This window comes from Lepisma saccharinum, chromosome 13 (assembly GCF_977018435.1).
Source record: "Lepisma saccharinum chromosome 13, izLepSacc3.1, whole genome shotgun sequence".
Lineage (NCBI taxonomy): Eukaryota > Metazoa > Arthropoda > Insecta > Zygentoma > Lepismatidae > Lepisma > Lepisma saccharinum.
In genome coordinates, this window is record NC_139241.1 from 9,992,495 (window position 1) to 10,006,885 (window position 14,391).

The 14,391-nt window shown below is 45.7% G+C and overlaps 1 protein-coding gene across 1 annotated transcript; it reads right to left on the reverse strand.

Moving 5' to 3' along the window:
- Window positions 1–13,294: 13,294 nt before the first annotated feature.
- On the reverse strand, window positions 13,295–14,026 carry LOC145996694 (death-associated inhibitor of apoptosis 1-like). The gene has a single exon (XM_083133212.1). It carries the CDS (start codon window positions 14,024–14,026, stop codon window positions 13,295–13,297), a length of 732 nt encoding a protein of 243 aa, XP_082989338.1.
- Between the last annotated feature and the right edge of the window lie 365 nt (window positions 14,027–14,391).

Here is a 14,391-nt window from a genome sequence, read left to right on the forward strand (position 1 = left end):
TTCTTTTTTTTAAACTTTTTCATCACGCCCTTGCCTCCTTTTTTCTCCATGGCCAGGTTGTGACGTTTCTGTTCTTCCAATTCCGCCTTGTTCTTCTTCGAGTCGATGACGGTTTTCGCGATGGCGGCACTTCCGCCGGCCAAACTTCCAACAGCCCCCAATGCTGCCAGGATGGCCGGGATGCTGAATATAAAACCTCCGACCTTTTGCTGTTTCCGCGAACGCTGCAAGCGTCTCAATTGAGGTGTGCTGAGAAATAATTTCATTCCGTGTCCTTTCGACAAGCAAGAACGTTTCTTCTCGCGTTGTTTCTTGGTGAGTAACCCATCGAGGGCACCTAGATTTTTAAGATTGGAGTATGGTATCTGGAACACGACACCCTTGGGCTTCATGTTGATGCTCTATGTGTTATTTTTACGGTATGTTATTTATATATATATTCTGAGATTTTTCTCGTGTAGTTTTTTTACGGTATGTTATTTATATATAAATGTTCCGAGATTTTTTTTTACGGCCTCGCAGTCGTTACACAAATTCTATTACGTGCTTCGTTTTCTTGCCAAGAAGTTCCTTTGTCCCCTTGTACACGATTCGAGTTTTGTTCTCGATTAAAATAGATAGCTTCTCGTCGGATAACATGTTAGCGTATCGATCTGGTAAAAATAGACTGTATTGTGCGTTGAGCAACAGGCGTACCTTGGGACCATACTGGGTAGAAACGATTGAACCGGAAGTTATCGTGTAAGGTTTGCCGACTTCTAATTCCTGAATTTTTACATACTCGACTGACAAATTTAGCATTTGTTTTAATGCTTGGAGATCACTCATTTTTTCAGTCGTCATATCAAAAAAATTTCAGAGTGTTAGAGAGAAATTTAATTGTTTTTCACGATGTGTGTTATTTATATATACCAAAAATTATTTTTTTATGATGTGTGTTATTTATATATCAAGTTTTTTTTTGACACGTATATATATATATTATTATTTTTAACAGAGGAAGAAAATCCGTGATGATGTACGTAATGATATCTTCCGTCTCCTGCTTAGACTTGCGCCTGCATCCTCACAATCGCCGTTTACTGCATGTTTAAATATTTTACATAGTAGCTCTGGCGGCAAATCAGTTATGCAAGCCATGTTGTTTTTTTACTCTATGTTATTTATATACCCCACCCCAATTTTTGTTTCGTGTTCATGGCGATGGTGGTACCCAGTGCGGCGACCCGTTCACCCAACGATGCGTCTCTGCTCACGAACCTTTCGAAAGCTGCATGTTCCAATTTTTTGTCTGCTTCGTGACGTGCGTCCAGATCCGTCTGCGTGGTGTTGTAGGCGATGTCGTGATCTTTGCATGCCGCGTCCAACGGATTCACACCCTTGTCTCCTCTCTCCAATCTTTTCTCGAGTTTGGTACCCGGTCCGCAGTACTGGTAGCCAGGTAGATGCATCTCGAAAGGTAACTTGTTGATGATGTCGTTCACGAGTCCCTTTCCTTCGGCCACGTTCCAAAATTTCGGAGGCAGCGTGTTGATGATTTTGATCAGGTAACCTATGCCCTTGTCGTCGTTCACGATGAAGTTGGAAAGTTTCGTGCTGATCATGTCCACGATGCCAACCTTCTCGTTGTAGAAATTACGGTTGCCTGCATTCTCTTCGCCGGCTATCACCAACAATCGGTCCACGAGTTTCCTAACGTCGTCCACCCAAACGAATTCTTTGGGTAACGTGTTGTAGCGTTTGACGCCGCTGCCTGTTTTGACCTGGTTCCAAATCGGTTTGATGAGATTCCTGTACTTCTCGCCGCTGCTCGATTTCACCTTATTCTGCGAGGCGTCGTTGTTCTGGTACAAGGCATCCGTCATGATGAGAATTTCCTTGTAACTTTGGTAATCTTCGTCGGTGTAATCTTTCGGCTGCTTTTTGGCGACGAGTTCCCACAGTCCCACCGTACCCGGATACCTGGTCCAACTATCCTTGTCGCCTAAATTGACTTTAATGTCGTTGCCTTCGAAGGTCACCTTCGATTTCCCAATCTTCCACACCACACCGCCCCCTTCGCTGGTTTCCATGCTGGGATACAATCCGAACACTTCATCCTTGTCGAATTTCCCCGTGCTCAGGTAGTCTCGTGCCAAAGGTCCCAACTCGATTTTATCCGAAGACGTGCTGCCTATGGCTCGACGTCGTGCCGGTGCATCCTTCAGTTCGAACGGCGTCGAAGGAATGCTCGAAATGGGTGTGGGTACGGCGTAACTTTTAGCTGCGAGCGGTACGAGTTCGTTGATCAAATTTTTATTTTGTTCCGTGACACTTTTAATTTCTTTACCTAGACTGCTGATGGCATCGATCACGGGTTGATCCTGACGTTTCTTCTCTTCGTAGAATCCGCGATTCTCGGATTTCCAACCTTTGAAGCGTTTCGCGAGGTAATCGCGAAGCTTGAGATTTTCGTCTTCGATTTTTCGTTTCGTCATGACGTTATTTATACACGTCGTTTCTCACAACGTTGCAACGTTTAGAAAGTCGTTGATTTTGTTTCTGTATTTTCCGTCGTTGGGTTTCCTCGTCATGTCGATCGTCGTGAATCCGAAATCGTCACCGTTCCAGCAAGTAGAGCAGCAGCGTTCCGAAAATTGATTGTAGTTCATGTCTCCGCCTACGTAGTCATCGTACGCGTGCTTGAGGTTGGTGTGATCTTGACGAAACAAACATATGAAATTAGCGTTGTCGCGTACTAACTGTTTTGGAATTTTGGAAAACGTTTGAGCTAGGTAGAAGCAATCCATTCCTTTGTGACGACCTTGCGTGAAAAAGTTGCGAATTTCATTTTGATTTTCCAGGATGGCGTCGTCGAACACAACGACTGAATTTTCACGACAATCGTCGAGTGGTTTTATTTCCGAAGCGAACGTTGCAATGTCCAGACCATCGTACAGTTTCATCAGTTGCTGGTATTTGGATTGCTCCAAACTTTTCGAGAACACGTACAGGTGCCTGTTCTTCCAATCTAACCAATTCGGTGCGAGGAGAAAATTGTCCACGAGCAGTGTCGTTTTCCCACACCCCGAAGGACCTACGATCAGACGGCGGATGCTGTCGGGAAGCAACTTGCCGTTCTTTTTTTTTTTCTCGTTTGACTTTCCGGATCCGGTAGACGCTTCACCACGTTCCACGTACTCACAAGATCACTTCGTCCGCGTCGATCCAACTCTTTTCCGGAAGTCCCAGCCATTTGATAAACATTTTGTCACCTTTCCTACGCAATACTTTCTCGATGAGGTACGTGTCGGGGTGTTTCGTTTTAGAGAGTTCCTCTTCGTAAAATCTTCCTTTCAAAATCTCGCCGCTACTATCTTTTATTATATACGTGTGTCGGTTTCCGGGTAAAACTAGAACCACCGTAAAAAGTTCCGTGCTCCAATTTTTTGTGAATCCTTTCTCGAAGGTGCGTTTGAATTTGCTGATCCTCACCTGGTCTCCAATTTTGTATTTAGCTTTTTTTGTCGTGGGTGTGTACTTTGGACAGTAAACTGTAGAAATTAAACGCTGCTCGTCGGACTTGGTAACGTCGGCTGGCTTCATGCCTATCGTTCTGTGTACCGTATCATTATAGGTGTCGACGAGTTCCGGCAGGATGTCGACCCATTTGTAATTTCCCCGAAGCGTGAATCGTTTCCACATGTGTGTTTTCAAGGTTCGATTGAATCTTTCCACGATGCTGGCTTTGATGTGACTGAAGGTCGAAAAATGTTGAATCTTGTGTTCTTGAATAAACTTTTGGAATACGGCGTTGTAAAATTCTTTCTTTGCAGAAACCGTGGTTGTCTGCCGCCGCTTTTGCGAAAAATTAATTTGAATGCTTCCGTGACGCATGTTCCCGTTTTCGCCTTCAAAGGTAGAGCCCATGCGAATTTCGAAAATGTGTCTATGACGGTGAGGAGGTACTTGTTGCCCTTGTTCAATTTATGTACGTTTTTCAAATTGCCGCTACTCATCTCCACGAGGTCGCTTTGCCAGAGGTCGTCGATGCCCTTGGTTACCACAGCCAAACGTTCGTAATTACGGCGTGCAGGTTTATGCAATTCTTCGACGATGGCTTGCCTAGACATTTTTTTTAGAGATTACGTTTCAAATGAAGCACAAGTGTGATGGGATTCAAAGAGGGTGGCACTTCGCTCGTGTTTTGAATGATCAGCTTATCGCCGGCACTCACGTCGAAAACGGTAAGATCTTCGTCTTCGTGTATTTCATATATGTTGCGCGTTTCGTTCCAACGTGCCAGAGGAATGTTTCCTGCTTTCTGGACACCACGATTCGATATCAAAGTCATGGTGGGAACGCTAGCTTTTCTACCGTGAGACCAGTACGAAAATTCGTTTATCTGAATCGTGCCATCGAGGAGAAACTTGTAGTACGGATGATAAGGATGCAACATGTACAGTTTGTTACCTTCGACAAACGTGGAGATTCTCTGTTGATTGGGTACGCTGTTGATTTCGATGGCTTGCAGAGAATGCAGTTTAGCGAATTTAGTGTCGACGCCGAGCAGATTACTGTGAACTTGTCCGAGTTTATTTTCGATGGGCAGCAAATGCTCGATTATGGTATCCGTTACGGCAGAAAACGACGGTTTGATTTTCACTTCCACGTTCAACTGCTTGTAGTTTTCGTTGAGTTCTTGCAACTTGGCACCGAAAGAGGCCAGCGTCGATTCCTGCGTGGATTCCAGCACTCCAACTTGATCTCTGATGTTGACGACAATCTTCTGAAGGGTCTCGACTTGATTCAATTTCGAGCTCTTCTCGGTAAGATCGTTCACGATCCTTCGCATCTCTGTAAACTGCGTGTGAAGGTCGGCGACGCTCTGCGAAGTGGGCAGCGTCGACACCAGCGAACTAATTTCGTCTCCAATCTGTTCCACGTTCGCCGTTTCCGTTTCTAGTCGTTTCAGCATTCGAGATATGTTTCTTTTCAAAGCGTGCAATTCTTTGGAGGTGGGGAGATTGGCCACCCTACTCTCGAGATCGCTCAATGAACTTTTGATGTCGTTCGAATCGGATAGTGCCGTCACCGCCGTTTTCAATTTTTCCAAATCTTCGCTCGAAGGCACGCTCGTCCGTAACGATTCCAAGTCACCCTGTATGTTGTCGAGTACGTGATGAAAATGAGCGAGATTTGTTTCGACGTTTAAATTTTCTAAATATTCGATCTTCTGCTGAACCGTGCTTAACGTGTCTTGAATGCTCGTCAACGCTCTCGCTTCAGCGTGAATATTTTTAATTTCTTCGTTGATCAATTCCAAGGACGCCTGAAGCGTAGCGATGGTGGTTTGAATGTGTTCGAAATCTCGATACGCCTCCAATTGAATTTTTATGTTCGCGACGCTTTTACCGATGACCTGCAGTTCGTCCGACGATGGTAGGTTCGTTATTGTATCTTCCAAAGTCTGCAACTTGGATTTAATTTCTTCCAACGTGCTGGTGAATTCTTCTTGTAATTTGGAAACAACAACGTGCAAGCGTTCTGCGTCTATATCGTTCACGACGGTTTGAAGTTCAGAGAAATTCTTTTCTATTGCGGAAGTTCGTTCTTCGATTTCGAGTTTCAGTTTTTCCAAATCTTCATTTTTCGATTGAAATTGCTGTAATTTGGCCAAATCATTTTGAAGCGAATCCACGCTCAACTGTATATTTTGAACGCTGTCGTAAGAAGGTACGTCGACATAATTTTTTATCAGCGTCTTCAGTTCGGAATCGATTTTCAGAATGGGGTCGAGACATTGCGTTTGGAGCGTAGCGATTTCCGACTCTAAACTTTTGTTTAAGGTCTCCTGCAAAGCAATCAAATCGGTCCTCAACTTCTTAACTCGAATATCCAACATGAGAATCTCTTCTGCGTGGTCTACACGCTTGGTGTTGCCGAAAATGTCGTTAGGCATTTTTGGTTAACGGTTATTTATAATAGGATAAACGATTCGTAATTCTACGAAGAGAGGAATGAGTTTGTCGTAATCTCCGAGGAGTTCCACGTACAGGTAATCTCCTGCAGAAACATCGTACGTAATGTTAGAAAGCATCTTGTCGTGCTTGATTCGAAAAATATTCTTGCCGGTAGAAATTTTGATTTCGCCTGCGTTTTCCGGTTTCACGGTGATTTGAAGTTTCCCGTCGATCGGAATTTCGTAGAAATGTAAATTGTTATTGAAAACATAAAACATCTTGCCCACATCGTCGTCCAGTTTCGTCCAAATGCTGTTGAGATGAACAATCAGTAAACCATTGAGTTTGGATAACATGGAAGGTAAGAGGTTATTGGAATTTGGCGGTGCAGTCTCCATGTTGATCTGTTTGCGGAAGCCAAAAAGATTTATTGTCCTTGTTAGTTATTTTTAAGAATACGGTCAAAGTTTTTTTTTGTAATAACCATCATAAAAGGCTACGACGAGCCTCAAATAATAATTCGAGCCTCAGTGAAAAAAAAACCAGTAGGTTTAACAACACTGTCAAAAAATCTACTGTAGTGTTGCCAGATGTAAACAAAAAGCAATAGACCCCCCTCATAAAAAGCTACAGTAATAGGTTATAGTGTTGCCAACTCTGTCCTCAAAATATACATCATAAAAAGCTACGACGAGCCTCAAATAATAATTCGAGCCTCAGTGAAAAAAAACCCAGTAGGTTTAACAACACTGTCAAAAAATCTACGGTAGTGTTGCCAGATGTAAACAAAAAGCAATAGACCCCCCTCATAAAAAGCTACAGTAATAGGTTATAGTGTTGCCAATTCTGTGCCCTCAAAATATACATCATAAAAAGCTACGACGAGCCTCAAATAATGATTCGAGCCTCAAAAAAAGATTCAGAACTCTCATGTACGCTGAGGCTAGTAAAATTAACATACACCGTAAAAGGCTACGCCTCGCCCGAACACATGTACACTCACACACACACAAAAAAGCTAAAAAATTATACACCGTGAAAGGCTACGCCGAGTTAAAAACACTGCTGGTGAGGTTAACATACACCATAAAAGGCTACGCCTCGCCCGAGTTGGCAACACTGCTTGTGAGGTTAACATACACCGTGAAAGGCTTCAAAATATCAGTTGGTGAAATTTTCGTGGGGTGAGTTGGCAACACTGAGCCTCAAATGATGATTCGAGCCTCAATTGAGGGCTTAGAACCCGTGCACCTGTACTACTCCCGAGAGTAACCTACAACGTGACCAACATTGATGAGTTGTGGGAAGCAGACCTGAACGATCTTCAAAATCTGAAAAGGTACAATCGAGGTTACAAATATTTACTTACTGTAATTGATGTGTTTTCCAAGCAAGCGTTTGCAGTACCCCTCAGAAACAAAACTGGTGTAGAGGTAACGCGATCATTAGGTAAACTTCTCCGAGAATGTAAACGGAAACCAACGGTGTTACAGACAGATGCGGGAACAGAATTCACCAACGTTCTATTCCAGAAACTATTGAAACGAGAAGGTATCGAGCATCGTATTCCTAGAAACGCAGACGTGAAAGCAAGCGTGGTGGAACGTTTCAACAGGACATTAAAAACACGTATGTGGAAATATTTTACCACACGTGGAACGTACAGATATATCGATGTTCTGGGAAAGTTAGTTCGAGGTTACAACGAATCGTATCATAGAAGTATAGGTATGAAACCTGTCGACGTCAACGAACATAATGTGTATGTGGTATGGAAAAATTTACAAAAAGGTTCGTCGTCGTCGTCGACGAAACCAGTGCCGTTTGTTGCCGACGCGAAAGACAAAAAAGTATTTCGTACAGGAGATACGGTACGAGTGAGTAAGGTGAAATTACCTTTCGAAAAGGGGTACGTACCGAATTGGAGTCGTGAACATTTCAAAATACACAGAAGAATTCAGCGCAAACCTGTTCCAGTTTATCTCGTCGAAGATCTCCAAGGTAACGTGTTGGACGGATCGTTTTACACGGAAGAACTACAGAAAATCATCGTTCCCGAGGAGAAAGAGTACAGGATCGAAAAAATATTGCAACGTCGGAAACGAAACGGACGATTGGAATATAAAGTGAAGAGGCTGGGGTATCCTACGACATTTTCGTCGTGGGTACCTGCAGAAAACGTTCATCGTGTGTCACCGCAGTAGGAAGGGAGAAAATGGAAAAGATAGAGAGATTTTACGTGCGCCTCTTCTCGAACAGTTCGATGGATATTTTCCCTAGAAACACAATATCACATTTTACAACAAAGTTACCGGAAACAATAGAATTGGACGAAAACTGGGAAGTGGGATTGGTGGAGGTGACATATCCTCTGTATTTTGACAACGTAGTACGGTTGGATGAGACGAGGTCGTTGACGTTTCCGGTTATGCAGTACGCGAATGTCGGTGAATTTGCTCAGGTTATGTTCGGAGATTTGAAAAAGGAACCAAACAAACGAAAATACGTGGATGGTTTTATAAACGATATCGAGTCTATCTTTGGAGGAGGAGTATACGGAGAAGAGGAACCTTCGGTAAAAAGACATAAAAGATCAGAGGGCGACGGCGGCGACGACGACGACGACGGTAGAACATTTACGGTGTTACCTATTGCCAGAGAAACCTTGGTGGCCACGGTCGCTGCGGCGGCGGCGGCGAACGAAAACAGCATTTTGTATTCGAGACCAAAATCGTACGATTTTCCTCATAACGTTAACAGTGTGAAAATTTTATCCACAGCGAACAGAATTAAAGTGGGCCGAGACGTGATCATGAACCTACCACCGCAGCTGTACACATCGACGAAGGAACTACTAGCCAACATTCACAACCTGATTCCCGACAGCCTGAGTACGGACGAAGTGAAAGACGTGATGATCGACACGGCAAACACGTTACGACAAGTCCTGTACACGATGGAAGAAAAGAAAAACGTAGAGGAGGAGGAGGACACATCGACGCCGTCAACGGTCACACCATTCAACACGCAACTGATATGTGTATACTGTGATTTGATCCCATATCAAATCGTGGGGGATGCTACAGCACGACTCCTACGAACCATATGTCATGATTTTGCCGCCGCCGGCGCAGGTAACACCGGTCAGCATGACTTTCGAAATGTGCACTATTACCCACTCACCAGATATTCGTTCGAAACTATCGAAATAGAATTACGAAACGATAAGAACGAAATTATACCGTTTCACGGGAACAGCTCGCCGTCGATGGTGTTACTGGAATTCCGTAAACGTCCACGTCGTCGACTATACGATTGATAAATAAATAGACGTGCATCAATCGATCCCCAGACAGTTGGATACGAACCCCGATCATGACCAATACCATCGTCGATTACTACATTCGGCAGGCACAAACAGGTCGTGGAATCGGATCGTATTACCAGGGGCGGAGATATCAACGCGGACATGGGATCCTAGGGTCGTTTTTTCCTTGGTTGTTTCGCGCCGTGAAACCACTTGTGATGTCCGGAGCCAAGACAATAGGACGTGAGGCGTTACGTACCGGAGCGAATATATTAGCGGATGTGGCTACGTCGGACGGAGCAGCTGTACGAGACATTGTGCGGAAACGTCTACACGAAAGCAAGACAAACCTGCTGACAAAAGCCGAAGCTAAATTAAAAAACATGACCGGTTCCGGTATAAATGCTAGGAAACGAAAACGTGTTGGTCAGTCGAAAGTCGGGTGCAAACGTGTGCGTGTCAGTACAGCAGGTAACGAGCGTCGTCGTCGGCGTAAGACACCCAAGAAGAAAAAGAAGACAACCACCCGTAGCACCAAAAAGAAGAAGAAGGTCACCACAGTAACCCAGCGTCAGCGTCGTCGTCGCCAACACGGACATAAGGATATATTTTCGCCGCCGTAATCACCTAGAGAGAGAGAGAGAATGGAAGGTGTTGCATCGTCACTGGATATTTTCGAGGAGCCGTGTATTCAAACAGGCATTGTGGATAATTACATAGAGATTTGTCACCCTATAGCCTCGATAGAAAATCAAAATGTTATAGAATTTGTGAGTCAAGGAACGGACGAGTCCTACAGAGATCTGGCTACGACCAAACTATACTTAGACCTGATAATGACAAAACTGGACGGTACCCTATTGAAATACAACGACCTTACGACAAAACAGTGGGGAGTTGTGAACAATCTGGCACATTCGCTCTTCTGTCAGTGCTCCGTTTATCTGAACGACAAACTGGTTACCTTTTCGAGCACCAACTACCACTACAAGGCTTTTCTGGAGACGGTAATCGGCTACGGCGAGGATGCGGCGAAAACTCACCTGACATCCAGATGTTTCTACAAGGACACAAAAAATGAAGCGAATGCTGCTACAAACGAGGGTTTTGCAAAAAGACGAGTTGTTTCAGTGGGCAGATTCCTCCGCCACGGAGAGCACGGAACTCCAGAACCATGTGGAACTTAGCACCAACCTGCATGCGGATTTTTTCAAGCAAGAAAAGTACCTTCTGAACAACGTCGAGTTGAAGGTTGTGCTCACCAAGGCGAAAAACGAATTCATCATGTGGGGAGACACCCCAAATGCACCGGTAACAATAAAGATCAAGCGAGCAACGCTACACATCCCACATTTCAAACTACACCCAACCTACCTGTTGGCACACAGTAGAGCGCTAGAGAAGAGTAACGCAAAATATTTTTTCAAACGATCCGAGTTGAAAACATTCACCGTTCCGGCCGGAGGAAAATCCCTGACACTAAACAACATCACCAACGGAACAATTCCAACCTTTCTGATATTCACAATGGTTCCAAACAACGCCTTCGTGGGGAGCGGAGACACGAACCCGTTTTACTTGACACCCGAATCCTTGAACTACTTTGCATTGTACCTCAAGGACCAGCTGGTACAGACGGCGCCCCTGGAACCGAACTTTACATCCGGAAACTATGGAGGCATCACACGAGCATACGATACACTCTTCACAGGAACAAATATTTATCATGCAGACAAAGGGCACATGATCACCAGAGAAATGTTTACCAACGGTTACTTCATGTTATGTTACCAGTTGACACCCGATCAATGCGATGACCCGTCATGCAGAAGTTTACCAGATAAAGGGGAGGTACGCATCGAAGCGAGATTCAATTCACCCTTGACACGGTCCATGACGTGTTTGATATACCTCCTCTATAATACTTCGGTGGAGGTCTCAAAAGAGAGGGGCGTCATTTACAACTACTCCGGATGAACACGTACGACATCCACAACGTACTCTCTGGAGATGCTGTGACCGGAGACGTTTTCCACGGTGTTTACCCGAGTGATATTCTTGCCGACGTGGTAGTTACAAAAAAAACCAGCAGCCCTCGTTGCTAACACTCATCCGTCCACCAAAAACGGAGAACATTGGGTCGCCGTGTACATCGACAAGGAAGGGTACGGCAAATATTTCGACTCCTACGGAAACATTCCTATTCAGCCAGCCTTTGCCCGGTTCATGAATCGAAACTGCATATCGTGGGAGTACAATCCACGTCAGTATCAAGGTTTGTTCAGTACCGTCTGCGGTCACTATTGCTGCATATACCTACGCCACGAATGCATGCGAGTTCCCAAACGACCCTTTCACGTACACTTCACAAACGACCATGTCCGAAACGATCACATCGCGATTCAAATGTTTGGTGCGTATTTTTCGCATCCTCCTTCTACCACTACTCCCACCCCGACTAGCTGTACCATTAACCCTAATATACAATGTGTGCAATCATGCTGTAGACTCATCGATCGTTTCTCTTGTTCCTGTTGTTGCAGACATTAAGAAACTGAAGGCGGTGCCTGTCACTGCTCACCTGGAGATCATCTTCCTGGACGACGACGACGACGACGACGACGACGACACCGAAGGCGGCGGCGACGACGACGACAAACACCTCACAACAGCGACCATTCGACATAAGAAGAAGAAGAAGAAGAAGAACAAAAAGAAAACGCATCGCGGACGTCGATAATGGAAACGACGACGACGACGACGTTCCCGGCGGACACCACGATCACCAACTCCACCAGCGGGCATTTGATTTGCCTACGGCAATCTCTAGAATATCTGTCTCCAACTAAAATTATAATTCTAGGGTACGAACTTGGCGGCGGCGACGGCGATACCAATGGACTAGAGAAGTGTTTCCCGGCGGTGCTGCTTCGTTTCTCAGAACGAGATGTGCCCCTCTGTTGGACTCTCTTCCGGGACCTGCTCAATATCAACTGGAACCAAATAATAACATTTTTCCAAACAGGTGACGGTTACACAAGAGTACTCCGCGACGGCGACGACCACGTGATGGTCGTCCATACAGACTATTTATTTTCAGAACGCATTCTTGTGTTTCTAGTGGGCGACCAACGACTTTGCTTGACACAAGATGAACTGAAACGATTTCTACGAGCACGACGCACGCTGGCAGCCTACATGTGTTACTACGAGGGGTTACACCCACAGGCTGCTGCGTACATGCGATACTGTGTCGCAAAACATAACGTCAGCCGTCATCATGTGTCCCACCCACTCGTATGTCCTCGGATCGACCTTCTCAGTGCTGGGCTACTGCGCATCATTCGTGCGCACGTGGCCTCATGTCTTCAAACATAAATACCAAAAGTGAAATACCCACCCGACCAGTTATATTTGGGATCCTGTGACCGTCGCTGCTGCTCGAAAGACCCTCGTCACCCACTACTACTACTACTACTACTAGTACCATCAACAATGGCCGCCGCCGTCGCCGTCGACCCCAGAGCAATTCTCTTCACCGTGGATGACGCCTTCGAGGTTTCCGTTGTTGGCGAAAAGGATGACACTAGGATCGTGTTCCGGAAGGATGGTTCCCGAATCAGTCTCGGCACGGACAAATATACAGAATTAACCAAATCAATGGGACTTCTTACAGACATTTTCCACGACCGTCGTCTAGATTGCAGCAAACGACGCACCGTAAAATGTGTACTTACACCCGACTTCAGCATCATCATTCAGGATTGTGCTCGCAACTTCACGGTAACCCTCCAGGATGGCGGCGAGATCCTGCTGCTGGACGCACGACAATGGGAGACCTTCATGCACATGTATCACCCTATATTGAAGACCTACTACCGACGCTGGCACGCCCAATGAAACCGGAGACTACCAGAACTACTACTACTACTACTACTACTAACACCACTATATGTATTCTCTAGTATATGAAGCTTGTACGTACTAACACTACAAACAAAGAAAAAATAAATAGTTTAATACACATTTATTACGTTTTTTCATTTCACATGTATATTTTTTGTAGAACCGCAATACGTGCACGGCACAGAACGCAACAATCCGTGGTCTTCACGGCACACGATGCACACACCAGAAAATGACCACACGGTAGGTAAGCTATCTGTCTCTGATGCACATAACAGATGACACAGTGTTGATTGTCCTCCATGTTCACATTCACCGCAGGGGCGATAACGGCCGTTGCGTCCAACTCTTTCTCCTCCTCTTCTTCCCCATCCACGTCCGAGGAATCGACTGCTGCTGCTGCTGCTCCCGATGTTGCTGATGCTGCTGCTCCAGAGATACCTTTGTAGAGTTTTGTAGCTGGAGGTTGCTCCGCGTCGGCGACGGCGCCGTCCACGACCGTGGACGTCGCCGCAGACAGACCGTCTGCGATCATCAGACGAAGGTAGATGCACTGAGGATACCATTTTCTGTGTTCTATCCATGGATTTTCGCCCCGCTGCCATTGGTACAGACGTAGTCCACAGTAGTAGCATCGAACCACGTCCCCGAATCCACTGTAGAAAAATCCGGCGTCCGCCATTTCCTCCGGTCGAATGGTTATCGACTCGGGCCAAAGTGGACTGTATGTCGACAGACGACCCTGGTAATCGGCGTAGGTCGGAAACATCGGGTATCTCCTGTTGATGCACACGGAATTTGGATCGGCACTTCCGAGCCTACGTTGCAGTTCGGTACCCAGCGGAGACGTGGAGACAGCGGCGGCGTCCATACCATACACTCTCGTGAAACTCACTACTACTACTACTACTACTACTACTGTTAGCCCAGCACGTCGTCGTCCTCCTGCTCCTCCTCGAAGGCGGCGGTCGTCCGGAAACGAAGGGGGCCCCCCGCACAACGCCAGGCATGGCCGCAGGCCATGCTTGGCCTTGTCACACACACACACACACACACACACACACACACACACACACACACCGGGTTTGTGTCCTATTGTTGACGAACCATATCTATCTATCTACCCGATAGGTTACTACTACTACTACAGTCTACTCTGATCAACCAAGTCCGAGCGGCGGCGGCGGCGCCGGGATTCGAACCCTTCTCTAGGCTAATCGGGAATCGAACTATCTC

Coding starts and splice junctions, on each gene's coding strand:
- LOC145996694 (XM_083133212.1), bottom strand. CDS start 14,026: ATGGACGCCGCCGCTGTCTCCACGTCTCCGCTGGGTACCGAACTGCAA.